The 13,833-nt window shown below is 25.9% G+C and overlaps 3 protein-coding genes across 3 annotated transcripts; all 3 read left to right on the forward strand.

The window, feature by feature from the left end:
• Window positions 1-1,548: 1,548 nt before the first annotated feature.
• On the forward strand, window positions 1,549-6,189 carry LOC132927056 (2',5'-phosphodiesterase 12-like). The gene is made up of 9 exons (XM_060991503.1): window positions 1,549-1,816; window positions 2,372-3,131; window positions 3,317-3,456; window positions 3,530-3,695; window positions 3,760-3,889; window positions 3,989-4,144; window positions 4,637-4,742; window positions 5,158-5,312; window positions 5,370-6,189. The coding sequence occupies exons 2-9, from the start codon at window positions 2,380-2,382 to the stop codon at window positions 5,475-5,477; spliced, it is 1,713 nt and encodes a 570-aa protein (XP_060847486.1). The 5' UTR covers window positions 1,549-1,816; window positions 2,372-2,379; the 3' UTR covers window positions 5,478-6,189.
• Window positions 6,190-8,068: 1,879 nt separating this feature from the next.
• LOC132924886 (2',5'-phosphodiesterase 12-like) lies at window positions 8,069-10,622 on the forward strand (the record flags this gene model as incomplete). Its single annotated transcript, XM_060989326.1, has 6 exons — window positions 8,069-8,302; window positions 8,860-9,619; window positions 9,805-9,944; window positions 10,018-10,183; window positions 10,248-10,377; window positions 10,476-10,622. Coding segments are annotated over exons 2-6 (1,335 nt in total), but the record flags the coding sequence as incomplete, so codon positions are not given.
• A 299-nt stretch (window positions 10,623-10,921) lies between these two features.
• Window positions 10,922-13,572, forward strand: LOC132924887 (2',5'-phosphodiesterase 12-like; the record flags this gene model as incomplete). Its single annotated transcript, XM_060989327.1, has 6 exons — window positions 10,922-11,254; window positions 11,810-12,569; window positions 12,755-12,894; window positions 12,968-13,133; window positions 13,198-13,327; window positions 13,426-13,572. Coding segments are annotated over exons 2-6 (1,335 nt in total), but the record flags the coding sequence as incomplete, so codon positions are not given.
• Between the last annotated feature and the right edge of the window lie 261 nt (window positions 13,573-13,833).

Genomic DNA, 13,833 nt, shown 5'->3' on the forward strand with positions numbered 1-13,833 from the left:
TCTTCAATAAATAAACAAATTAAAAATTCCTGGAATTGTTGGTTTAAAGAAAATCAAAGTTTGGTTTTTAAAATAGGTATTTAACTATTGTGCATGAAGTATAAGAAGATAATTAATGTTATATAAACAATATGTTGAATAAACTAGACTTAGACAATAGTTAGAAAAAAATTTGAAATGCACAAACTGTGTATAAGTCATAAGAATTTATTTTTAAATATTTAAATTTACATTTTCCGATTTGGCTCCCGTAATCATCGCGTAGACGGGACAGTGCACTTTTAGATCTAAAAAACACTAAATATGCTTGCACGTATGCATTTAACAAACATAAAATATACATTTTTTTTTTTAATAATACATATTAATAAAATAGATAACATTTAAAATAAGAAAGTATCTACACTTAACTAATTTAAATATATTTTATACTATTGCCAAATTAAATGAAATATATATATATTTTAATGAAACTAATTTGCATTTCCATTGATTAGGAGATAATTCAATAACATTGTTCAATTGACGAACTTAATTTAATATTTCTTTTTTGTATACAGTGAGCTGGTATACATGTGGTAGTGTTCCGGGTGTTTGAGAACATTTTATCATGTTTTGACAATAAAAATATAATAAAAATTCAATAAAAGCCCAAAATTAAGAAATAGGTTCACCTCAAAAATCAAAAACATCTGAACATTATGCAATATAAAATTTCAGATTTGCATGATTTTGTCGTACCATGAAACACATTTCTATCTGGTTGGTACCGTTTTTTTATAATCGTACAAGACAATAAATGAACAAGTGCTCGAAGCCAGAAGTCATTTGTCAACTACAGTCTGTTAGTCTAATGAACTAACTAACCTAGTGCAATACTATGTAATTACTATATGATCTATGTATAGGTATAGTGCAAAACGCTACTATCAACTGCTACCCACATGATAATCGATACCGTGGATTTAATATTTTATAGGTCTATTGACTTGATAACTCTCGGTACGAGATGTCTAGGGCGGCGGACTTAGGTCGGCCCGAGAAGACATCGTCACGCAGCTGCTGTATATGTTCTATCACTGTATGTTGTAAGGGGTTAACGTTGGGCACATACCGCATATTTAAAGTTGCATTTTTCCTGTTCGCCCTCTTGGGCCGTATTCTATATATACAAACCAGCTTGTCGAGGAAGGTAGTTCCCAGACCCTAGAGGGCTCAACAATTGTATATATTGTATGCTTAACATTCATTAAATAAACGATGCTACATGGGGGCTAAGCAATGTGAAAACAGTTCGGCTCCCATGTAGTGATCTGTGATTTACAAGGAATAAGAAAAAAAACAAAAGGTCTATGACTTGACGGCAGAGTTAAGTCGAATAATTCGCATTTTAGGGCTGTGATTCGTGCTATGTTTGTATATTATTATCTACGGCCGTAAGCCCGCGGATTAAGCAACAGTCGTTATCATGATGTTGTTAATGTTATCAACTAAACGTATTATCATGAATCATGATATGACGGTTTTTCTGTAGCGCACGACTAGTGAACGCTATTGCACAGGCGCATTGAGTCGTTGTAGTCTTCCCGGACTACTTACATTTTCGTATTGTTCCGTGTTCGAAAACTGTTGTGGCTGTTTGTCAACCATGTTGGTTTTGTTTAACGTTTTTGTTATTCTCAATGGTCTATCTAATGTTTTATTACTACTGCAGACTGTATAGTACCTCGTTTAACATTTAAAAAAGAAAATTATAATTTATTTTTCTACTGTTGATTAGTAACAAAGATTATACTATTTAAAACCAAATATCGATGTAAGTATGCACATTTTTTGATATTGCAATAATTAGTTTAACATTTTTAAAATTGCTTATCGATACCTAATACTTGTTTATGAATTTCATACTTCAGTGTTTATTTAAGTACATAAATCCTATCATCCAGGCAGTACTATGACACGTATTTCTTAGTATCAAACAGATTTTCTATTTTATAGGTACCTTTTTCTTTCCAATTATTTTTCTTTTTATATTTCGATGAACTTTGTTACACATATGTAATTTTGCATGTTTGTGAGCTACAAGGACTATTTACATAGATATGCAGATAATTTAGGTACATATTCACTAATCAACTGTACAATTCAATGTACCTACTATTTCATTTACTTAGTTTTTTTTATAACGCAATCTCAACAACTATAGATTTCAAAATATTTTTGAATTATCGTAAAGTATTAATCGCTCCATGTCACTGTTTGCTCCAATTGTCATGTTTAAAGTATTAAGTTTCAAAACAGCATGTAAATTATATTTAAATTGTACATAAAAATAAATAATATAGTCATGGACTTACTATTTTTTTTCTAGAGAAACATATGAAAAACTTTAACAACTTATTTAAGCATATCTATTTCACTAAAAGAAATATGTCTTCTTTTAAATTATTTTTATGGGAAAATACAATGTTTGTTAACTGTTTGATTCCGACGGGTGAGACCGAACTAAAAATGATGGTGACTCTACCATCTCCATTTAACAAGTTGCACAGAATAAACTTGTGTCGAAGCCCAGAAGATACAATAAGAATATTTATTGACAGACTTGTTTTAAAGTTATCACAAACTCAACGCAAAGTTAGTGATAGTGAAAAGCTTAAGAGAAATTGTGTAGAAATAAAAGTGAATGGAATCAAAGTACCATATACTTCTAAATGCTATGAAATGTTTGAGGAATTTAAAGAAAATATTACCCTTGAAATTAAAGATCATACGTATAAAGTAATAGTTAATGCACCAATAATCAACGAATTTAAATTGGGAAAGCCTCCATATCAAGGATTAATGATATATCCCTATGGATTTGAACAGGGATATAATGTCTCTGTTATGGATACTCAATATTCGTGGTACAGAATTGATTCAAAAGAAGAAATTAAAGTGGGCAATTATATGACTTATAAACCTACTGCCGAGGATGTTAATTGTCGTCTAAAATTGGTTTGTAGTCCTTTTAATGACATGCTGCAACCTGGACCTACAGCAGAAATAATATCTTCAACAGTCTTAGAGAATACCATTGAAATCTACCCATTTCAAAGAAGATCAATAATAAAGCCAATGGGCAATAGGTAGGGTGAATTAATTATTAATATTTTTCTGAAATTATAACTATAAACGGTGGGTATACTTATTATTTATTTTTGTTTTTTTTTTTATCTAAAATCAAATCAATATGCTATTAAGTTTTACTTAGTTTATACTTACTAAGTTTTAAAATAACTAAATCTGTTTGTCTGTAATTTATATGTTGTAGTTTCAGAGTTGTGTCATACAATATACTCGCTGGAGAATATACAAAAACTAAGGAAGCAAAAAATGAAATGTATCCATATTGTCCAGAAGAAATTTTAGCGTCCAGTTATCGGCACCCTCTTGTAATGAGAGAACTTCAAGGTACTTAAGTGATATGAATATATATATATATATAAATAATTTATTTTATGTGTAATTAATTATTTGTTTAAAGCGTACAATGGAGATATAATTTGTTTGCAAGAAGTGGATAAGCTTTTTTTTCATAGAGAGTTGTGTCCTATTTTAGAACAAAACGGTGATATGACTGGATTATATTTTAAAAAGAATGGCCGTAGGAATGAAGGACTGTGTTGTTTTTATAATACTAATACATTTACGTATGTTATACAGTATTATTTGTACATGTTGAATAATATTTTAATACTTTTAAATTTATTTCAGTTTATTAGAACAATTTGATATTAGTTTGAATGACCTGACTACTATAGAATTGTACTGCGGACCTATTATAAAAGAAATTATGAAAGATGAAAAATGGAAACAAGGATTAGAAAAAAGAACTGTTTTCCAAGTTAGTGATTATTGATATAAGTATTATTATAAGGTTTAAAAATTTGTATATTTATTTGTATTAAGAAAATGAATTAACATCTTTTTTTTTTTTTTATAGGTCTTAGCTTTAGAATTGAATTCTGACTATAAACAAATATTATTAGTATGCAATACTCATTTGATATCTGATCCAGAAGGTGATTTTATTAGATTGTTTCAAGCGTTAATTGAACTAATTATTATTAATAAAATAAAACAAAATATCACCAAGGATGTAAGTATATTTAATTTGAAAAATTATTTAGCTGTGTATTAAACAAAATAGTTTTCATTATAATATTTTTACTTTTAAAAAGATTAGGTTAATAACAACGAGAATAATTTACTATATTTAACTATGTAAAATGGTTTCTAGATTTTGATTAACATATTGTGTATGTATTTACAAATTATCAACAGTGATTTACCTTATCGAGGGATAAATTATTTTTACCAAAAAAAATTTATAAAATAATATTACACTACATATATAAAAATTAGAAAAAAATATAGATAATAATCAAGGGTACCATTTAAAAAATAATTAGAATATAATTTTTCAAATAAACTTTTTAAAATAACTTGGAATGATTTAAACTTAAAAAAAAATCATTATGTGTATACTAATATCTAATTTCTCCGAAAATATAATTATTTATTTTTATACAAATTAAAAATTAATAAAATATGATGATTAAATAATTTATGACTGTGTATTTAATTTCAGTATCCCGAGAGCAATGTATCGGTTATATTCTGTGGAGATTTCAACAGTACACCTGAAAGTGGTGTTAATGATTTAGTCACCAATTTATTATTACCAGAAGAACATAGTAAATACATTTTTAATTTTAATTTATACTTTAAATAAACTACTTTTATTGTTAAGATATTATATTATTACACTTTTTTTTCATCGAAAAATAAAAAAAAATATTCAACTTAAAAAGAAATATAATCAATTCAAAATGATAACTCTCAAGTATTTACTAGGGACTACCAATTTAAGTAGTTATCTATTATTAAACATTTTATTCCATTATTTAAGATTTGTATAAGTAGATCATTATTGAAACTGTGTAAAATTACATTAGTATGTATGTAATTAAAGATTGTTGATAAAATATTAATTATAATTTGCAGTGGGCATTTAGAAGTTTTGGTTAATTTTGGTAGTCCACTAATTATATTAGTTATCTAAAATTATAATTGTTAATCCTATGTTTAATTTAAGTTTTATTTTTTCAGGAACGGTAAAAATGCTAAACGATTTAAAAAGTAATCTTGACTTTAAAATGGATAGTGCATATGATACTGATGTCCCGTACAGTAATTATACTGAAACTTTTTCCGGTCTTTTAGATTATATATACTTTACAAATCAACATCTCTACCTTAATAAGGTAAAAAATATTATGCGAAAATATTTTTTTCAGATTGTATTACATTTGTATTTCTAGGTATTACCCATGCCATCACATGATGATGTTATCCAATATGGAGGAATTCCGAGCGTATTATTTCCTTCAGATCATTTAGCTTTAATTGCAGACTTCGATGTAAAATAATTTATCCATTTTATAATGATATTTTCTTTTATTATATTTATATTTTTTAAATAATATTTCTAATAGTATCTTTAATTTTGTGTAATGTTTATTATAGTGTTACAATAACTGTAAAATTTAAGTATATTTTAAAGATCCGATTTGTTCTTATTTTGAATAGTTTCTGTATGTATACAGATAGGGCCTGGATTTATATGAAAAAAAAATCCTAATATTTAACCCTGTCACTTATTTCTATTTTTGGTGTATGTTAAAAACATATATGCCCAGCGGACCCTTAATGTTTCTTGTGTGTATCTGGCTCTGATTAGTTCTCCAAAGTCTAACACCATCTACTCTAATAAATGGAATGGCGGAGGAAGTTTTTTTTGACCATGTAATAGTCTTAACGCGCAGCAACTGTGCATTTACCATTTTACTAACTTGGTGTGTTTGTGTTTATTGACACTATATTCATAATCAGAGCCCTTGCACAATCTTGGAATTATTGTAAAAATAAATCAAAACATTCATTTTAAGTTGTAACTAAAATTAATGTTTATATTAAGTATAAAACTTATGTATTTAGAACTAAGTATGTAAAAATATGAAACTATAAATTTTAGCATTATCATCTGTACATGAAATGTTGAAATGCATAGATTTCTAAGAAGATGCTATTTTTTACATCTGTTTATTCTATTTAACACGGTAAATTTATATATATTTTTAATACCGTTGATTTTGAATATTGAAAAATCAGACTTTTAAATTATAAGTACCTAAGTTTTCAGTCCAAGATTAACATAAGTACCTAAGCTATTAAATTTAGAATGTAATTGGTGTAAGTGATAATTTAATCATATCTGTGTTCAGAGTAATTCAAAGAATTTACTGAAAGATTACATTTAAATCTGGAATTGATGATAAATAAACAAAATACATTTAATTATTTATTAGTTTCTTGAATTTTATTGCTGTAACAAAAATTTTCAATAACTATATAAGTATAAGTACATAGTCTACACGTATTTAAATAATAAAGGCAAACAAATTTATCATTTCACATGAACAAATAATATTTTTTAAGCATTCAATAGTAAAGGTATGGAAGAAGGTATGTATGTAATGTTAGTTAGCTGTAGCGCTTAAAGACATATTCATATATGTAGTATATAGGTACCTACTCTTTATTAACATTTATTTAATATTTAATATTAATTATAGCATAAGTATTTAATTGGATCTAGTTGATAGGTACTAGGTAATCCTGAGAACATAAATTAAAAAAATAACCAATACTTTTAAAATTAATCGTGAAAATTTAATAAATTCTATAAATACTGTTTTTATTTTACAGCTGTGTTACACAAAAATCTTATAAAATATTAACAGTTCAGACATTCAAAAGAGGTTAAGAATTGGCCTATATTATACATTAAATGTTATATACATTATTATTTATCATATACTAAAATATTATTACTTTTTTGAGATGTCGATTATAGTTACCGAGTGTAAAAATATAAATTGCACTTAAGTAAACAGTGATCTGTAAATAAATTCAATATTGAATTAACCAATAGTGTTATACATTTTATTAGTACCATAATATTGTCATAATTGTCTATCATAAAGTACTGTTCAGACTACGATTAAAGATACTACTATCTTTAATCGTGGTTTAGACTTAAACTATATATTTATAATATAAAATATTTTATTATTATATATTCATCAATAAAGATTGACTACCTGTTTTACATAATTAAACATATAATTATGAATTATTATATTTGTATAAAGGTATGATTTGGTAGTAATTTGTTTTGAATTTCACAATATAACATCAGTAATATTTATATGAGAAAGATTTAAATTATATTGACATCGAACATAAAAAATAAACTATAATGATTTATTTACATTGTTAATTATTTAAATAATGAATTGTTATATGTAAGATATATAATATGTAAGATCGTTTATTTAAGTTTGATAAGTTGAAAATTTGTATTTTTATTTGTATTAAGAAAATGAATTAACATCTTTTTTTTTTTTTATAGGTCTTAGCTTTAGAATTGAATTCTGACTATAAACAAATATTATTAGTATGCAATACTCATTTGATATCTGATCCAGAAGGTGATTTTATTAGATTGTTTCAAACGTTAATTGAACTAATTATTATTAATAAAATAAAACAAAATATCACCAAGGCTGTAAGTATATTTAATTTGAAAAATTATTTAGCTGTGTATTAAACAATATAATTTTCATTATAATATTTTTACTTTTAAAAAGATTAGGTTAATAACAACGAGAATAATTTATATAGTTAGTTATTATGTGTCTATTGCCTACTAAATATACTAAGTACACAATATTATTGGAAATTTATTTCATTATATCATACTCAATTTTTAAATGGTATTAATATCTAATAATATTATAATATTAAAAATTTTTGAATTCGGCGGCCGGTGATAATGTGAAATGTGTTGATTATTCCAAGCCAAATTGATATGATATTTTTCTTTCATGATAGTGATATAAACCGTTTTTTTTTCGACTGTCTGGTCTATTGCACAGGCGCATTGAGTCGTTGTAGTCTTCCCGGACTACTTACATTTTCGTATTGTTCCGTGTTCGAAAATTGTTGTGGCTGTTTGTCAACCATGTTGGTTTTGTTTAACGTTTTTGTTATTCTCAATGGTCTATCTAATGTTTTATTACTACTGCAGACTGTATAGTACCTCGTTTAACATTTAAAAAAGAAAATTATAATTTATTTTTCTACTGTTGATTAGTAACAAAGATTATACTATTTAAAACCAAATATCGATGTAAGTATGCACATTTTTTGATATTGCAATAATTAGTTTAACATTTTTAAAATTGCTTATCGATACCTAATACTTGTTTATGAATTTCATACTTCAGTGTTTATTTAAGTACATAAATCCTATCATCCAGGCAGTACTATGACACGTATTTCTTAGTATCAAACAGATTTTCTATTTTATAGGTACCTTTTTCTTTCCAATTATTTTTCTTTTTATATTTCGATGAACTTTGTTACACATATGTAATTTTGCATGTTTGTGAGCTACAAGGACTATTTACATAGATATGCAGATAATTTAGGTACATATTCACTAATCAACTGTACAATTCAATGTACCTACTATTTCATTTACTTAGTTTTTTTTATAACGCAATCTCAACAACTATAGATTTCAAAATATTTTTGAATTATCGTAAAGTATTAATCGCTCCATGTCACTGTTTGCTCCAATTGTCATGTTTAAAGTATTAAGTTTCAAAACAGCATGTAAATTATATTTGAATTGTACATAAAAATAAATAATATAGTCATGGACTTACTATTTTTTTTTTCTAGAGAAACATATGAAAAACTTTAACAACTTATTTAAGCATATCTATTTCACTAAAAGAAATATGTCTTCTTTTAAATTATTTTTATGGGAAAATACAATGTTTGTTAACTGTTTGATTCCGACGGGTGAGACCGAACTAAAAATGATGGTGACTCTACCATCTCCATTTAACAAGTTGCACAGAATAAACTTGTGTCGAAGCCCAGAAGATACAATAAGAATATTTATTGACAGACTTGTTTTAAAGTTATCACAAACTCAACGCAAAGTTAGTGATAGTGAAAAGCTTAAGAGAAATTGTGTAGAAATAAAAGTGAATGGAATCAAAGTACCATATACTTCTAAATGCTATGAAATGTTTGAGGAATTTAAAGAAAATATTACCCTTGAAATTAAAGATCATACGTATAAAGTAATAGTTAATGCACCAATAATCAACGAATTTAAATTGGGAAAGCCTCCATATCAAGGATTAATGATATATCCCTATGGATTTGAACAGGGATATAATGTCTCTGTTATGGATACTCAATATTCGTGGTACAGAATTGATTCAAAAGAAGAAATTAAAGTGGGCAATTATATGACTTATAAACCTACTGCCGAGGATGTTAATTGTCGTCTAAAATTGGTTTGTAGTCCTTTTAATGACATGCTGCAACCTGGACCTACAGCAGAAATAATATCTTCAACAGTCTTAGAGAATACCATTGAAATCTACCCATTTCAAAGAAGATCAATAATAAAGCCAATGGGCAATAGGTAGGGTGAATTAATTATTAATATTTTTCTGAAATTATAACTATAAACGGTGGGTATACTTATTATTTATTTTTGTTTTTTTTTTTATCTAAAATCAAATCAATATGCTATTAAGTTTTACTTAGTTTATACTTACTAAGTTTTAAAATAACTAAATCTGTTTGTCTGTAATTTATATGTTGTAGTTTCAGAGTTGTGTCATACAATATACTCGCTGGAGAATATACAAAAACTAAGGAAGCAAAAAATGAAATGTATCCATATTGTCCAGAAGAAATTTTAGCGTCCAGTTATCGGCACCCTCTTGTAATGAGAGAACTTCAAGGTACTTAAGTGATATGAATATATATATATATATAAATAATTTATTTTATGTGTAATTAATTATTTGTTTAAAGCGTACAATGGAGATATAATTTGTTTGCAAGAAGTGGATAAGCTTTTTTTTCATAGAGAGTTGTGTCCTATTTTAGAACAAAACGGTGATATGACTGGATTATATTTTAAAAAGAATGGCCGTAGGAATGAAGGACTGTGTTGTTTTTATAATACTAATACATTTACGTATGTTATACAGTATTATTTGTACATGTTGAATAATATTTTAATACTTTTAAATTTATTTCAGTTTATTAGAACAATTTGATATTAGTTTGAATGACCTGACTACTATAGAATTGTACTGCGGACCTATTATAAAAGAAATTATGAAAGATGAAAAATGGAAACAAGGATTAGAAAAAAGAACTGTTTTCCAAGTTAGTGATTATTGATATAAGTATTATTATAAGGTTTAAAAATTTGTATATTTATTTGTATTAAGAAAATGAATTAACATCTTTTTTTTTTTTTATAGGTCTTAGCTTTAGAATTGAATTCTGACTATAAACAAATATTATTAGTATGCAATACTCATTTGATATCTGATCCAGAAGGTGATTTTATTAGATTGTTTCAAACGTTAATTGAACTAATTATTATTAATAAAATAAAACAAAATATCACCAAGGCTGTAAGTATATTTAATTTGAAAAATTATTTAGCTGTGTATTAAACAATATAATTTTCATTATAATATTTTTACTTTTAAAAAGATTAGGTTAATAACAACGAGAATAATTTATATAGTTAGTTATTATGTGTCTATTGCCTACTAAATATACTAAGTACACAATATTATTGGAAATTTATTTCATTATATCATACTCAATTTTTAAATGGTATTAATATCTAATAATATTATAATATTAAAAATTTTTGAATTCGGCGGCCGGTGATAATGTGAAATGTGTTGATTATTCCAAGCCAAATTGATATGATATTTTTCTTTCATGATAGTGATATAAACCGTTTTTTTTCGACTGTCTGGTCTATTGCACAGGCGCATTGAGTCGTTGTAGTCTTCCCGGACTACTTACATTTTCGTATTGTTCCGTGTTCGAAAATTGTTGTGGCTGTTTGTCAACCATGTTGGTTTTGTTTAACGTTTTTGTTATTCTCAATGGTCTATCTAATGTTTTATTACTACTGCAGACTGTATAGTACCTCGTTTAACATTTAAAAAAGAAAATTATAATTTATTTTTCTACTGTTGATTAGTAACAAAGATTATACTATTTAAAACCAAATATCGATGTAAGTATGCACATTTTTTGATATTGCAATAATTAGTTTAACATTTTTAAAATTGCTTATCGATACCTAATACTTGTTTATGAATTTCATACTTCAGTGTTTATTTAAGTACATAAATCCTATCATCCAGGCAGTACTATGACACGTATTTCTTAGTATCAAACAGATTTTCTATTTTATAGGTACCTTTTTCTTTCCAATTATTTTTCTTTTTATATTTCGATGAACTTTGTTACACATATGTAATTTTGCATGTTTGTGAGCTACAAGGACTATTTACATAGATATGCAGATAATTTAGGTACATATTCACTAATCAACTGTACAATTCAATGTACCTACTATTTCATTTACTTAGTTTTTTTTATAACGCAATCTCAACAACTATAGATTTCAAAATATTTTTGAATTATCGTAAAGTATTAATCGCTCCATGTCACTGTTTGCTCCAATTGTCATGTTTAAAGTATTAAGTTTCAAAACAGCATGTAAATTATATTTAAATTGTACATAAAAATAAATAATATAGTCATGGACTTACTATTTTTTTTCTAGAGAAACATATGAAAAACTTTAACAACTTATTTAAGCATATCTATTTCACTAAAAGAAATATGTCTTCTTTTAAATTATTTTTATGGGAAAATACAATGTTTGTTAACTGTTTGATTCCGACGGGTGAGACCGAACTAAAAATGATGGTGACTCTACCATCTCCATTTAACAAGTTGCACAGAATAAACTTGTGTCGAAGCCCAGAAGATACAATAAGAATATTTATTGACAGACTTGTTTTAAAGTTATCACAAACTCAACGCAAAGTTAGTGATAGTGAAAAGCTTAAGAGAAATTGTGTAGAAATAAAAGTGAATGGAATCAAAGTACCATATACTTCTAAATGCTATGAAATGTTTGAGGAATTTAAAGAAAATATTACCCTTGAAATTAAAGATCATACGTATAAAGTAATAGTTAATGCACCAATAATCAACGAATTTAAATTGGGAAAGCCTCCATATCAAGGATTAATGATATATCCCTATGGATTTGAACAGGGATATAATGTCTCTGTTATGGATACTCAATATTCGTGGTACAGAATTGATTCAAAAGAAGAAATTAAAGTGGGCAATTATATGACTTATAAACCTACTGCCGAGGATGTTAATTGTCGTCTAAAATTGGTTTGTAGTCCTTTTAATGACATGCTGCAACCTGGACCTACAGCAGAAATAATATCTTCAACAGTCTTAGAGAATACCATTGAAATCTACCCATTTCAAAGAAGATCAATAATAAAGCCAATGGGCAATAGGTAGGGTGAATTAATTATTAATATTTTTCTGAAATTATAACTATAAACGGTGGGTATACTTATTATTTATTTTTGTTTTTTTTTTTATCTAAAATCAAATCAATATGCTATTAAGTTTTACTTAGTTTATACTTACTAAGTTTTAAAATAACTAAATCTGTTTGTCTGTAATTTATATGTTGTAGTTTCAGAGTTGTGTCATACAATATACTCGCTGGAGAATATACAAAAACTAAGGAAGCAAAAAATGAAATGTATCCATATTGTCCAGAAGAAATTTTAGCGTCCAGTTATCGGCACCCTCTTGTAATGAGAGAACTTCAAGGTACTTAAGTGATATGAATATATATATATATATAAATAATTTATTTTATGTGTAATTAATTATTTGTTTAAAGCGTACAATGGAGATATAATTTGTTTGCAAGAAGTGGATAAGCTTTTTTTTCATAGAGAGTTGTGTCCTATTTTAGAACAAAACGGTGATATGACTGGATTATATTTTAAAAAGAATGGCCGTAGGAATGAAGGACTGTGTTGTTTTTATAATACTAATACATTTACGTATGTTATACAGTATTATTTGTACATGTTGAATAATATTTTAATACTTTTAAATTTATTTCAGTTTATTAGAACAATTTGATATTAGTTTGAATGACCTGACTACTATAGAATTGTACTGCGGACCTATTATAAAAGAAATTATGAAAGATGAAAAATGGAAACAAGGATTAGAAAAAAGAACTGTTTTCCAAGTTAGTGATTATTGATATAAGTATTATTATAAGGTTTAAAAATTTGTATATTTATTTGTATTAAGAAAATGAATTAACATCTTTTTTTTTTTTTATAGGTCTTAGCTTTAGAATTGAATTCTGACTATAAACAAATATTATTAGTATGCAATACTCATTTGATATCTGATCCAGAAGGTGATTTTATTAGATTGTTTCAAACGTTAATTGAACTAATTATTATTAATAAAATAAAACAAAATATCACCAAGGCTGTAAGTATATTTAATTTGAAAAATTATTTAGCTGTGTATTAAACAATATAATTTTCATTATAATATTTTTACTTTTAAAAAGATTAGGTTAATAACAACGAGAATAATTTATATAGTTAGTTATTATGTGTCTATTGCCTACTAAATATACTAAGTACACAATATTATTGGAAATTTATTTCATTATATCATACTCAATTTTTAAATGGTATTAATATCTAATAATATTATAATATTAAAAATTTTTGAATT

The sequence above is a fragment of the Rhopalosiphum padi genome, chromosome 3 (assembly GCF_020882245.1).
Source record: "Rhopalosiphum padi isolate XX-2018 chromosome 3, ASM2088224v1, whole genome shotgun sequence".
Taxonomy (NCBI): Eukaryota; Metazoa; Arthropoda; class Insecta; order Hemiptera; family Aphididae; genus Rhopalosiphum; species Rhopalosiphum padi.

Excerpts from the sequence above, each read along its gene's own strand:
- LOC132927056 (XM_060991503.1), top strand. The coding sequence starts at position 2,380 with ATGAAAAACTTTAACAACTTATTTAAGCATATCTATTTCACTAAAAGA. Across the intron at positions 3,696-3,759 it reads TATAATACTAATACATTTAC|TTTATTAGAACAATTTGATA; the intron begins GTATGTTATACA and ends AATTTATTTCAG. Across the intron at positions 4,743-5,157 it reads ATTATTACCAGAAGAACATA|GAACGGTAAAAATGCTAAAC; the intron begins GTAAATACATTT and ends TTATTTTTTCAG.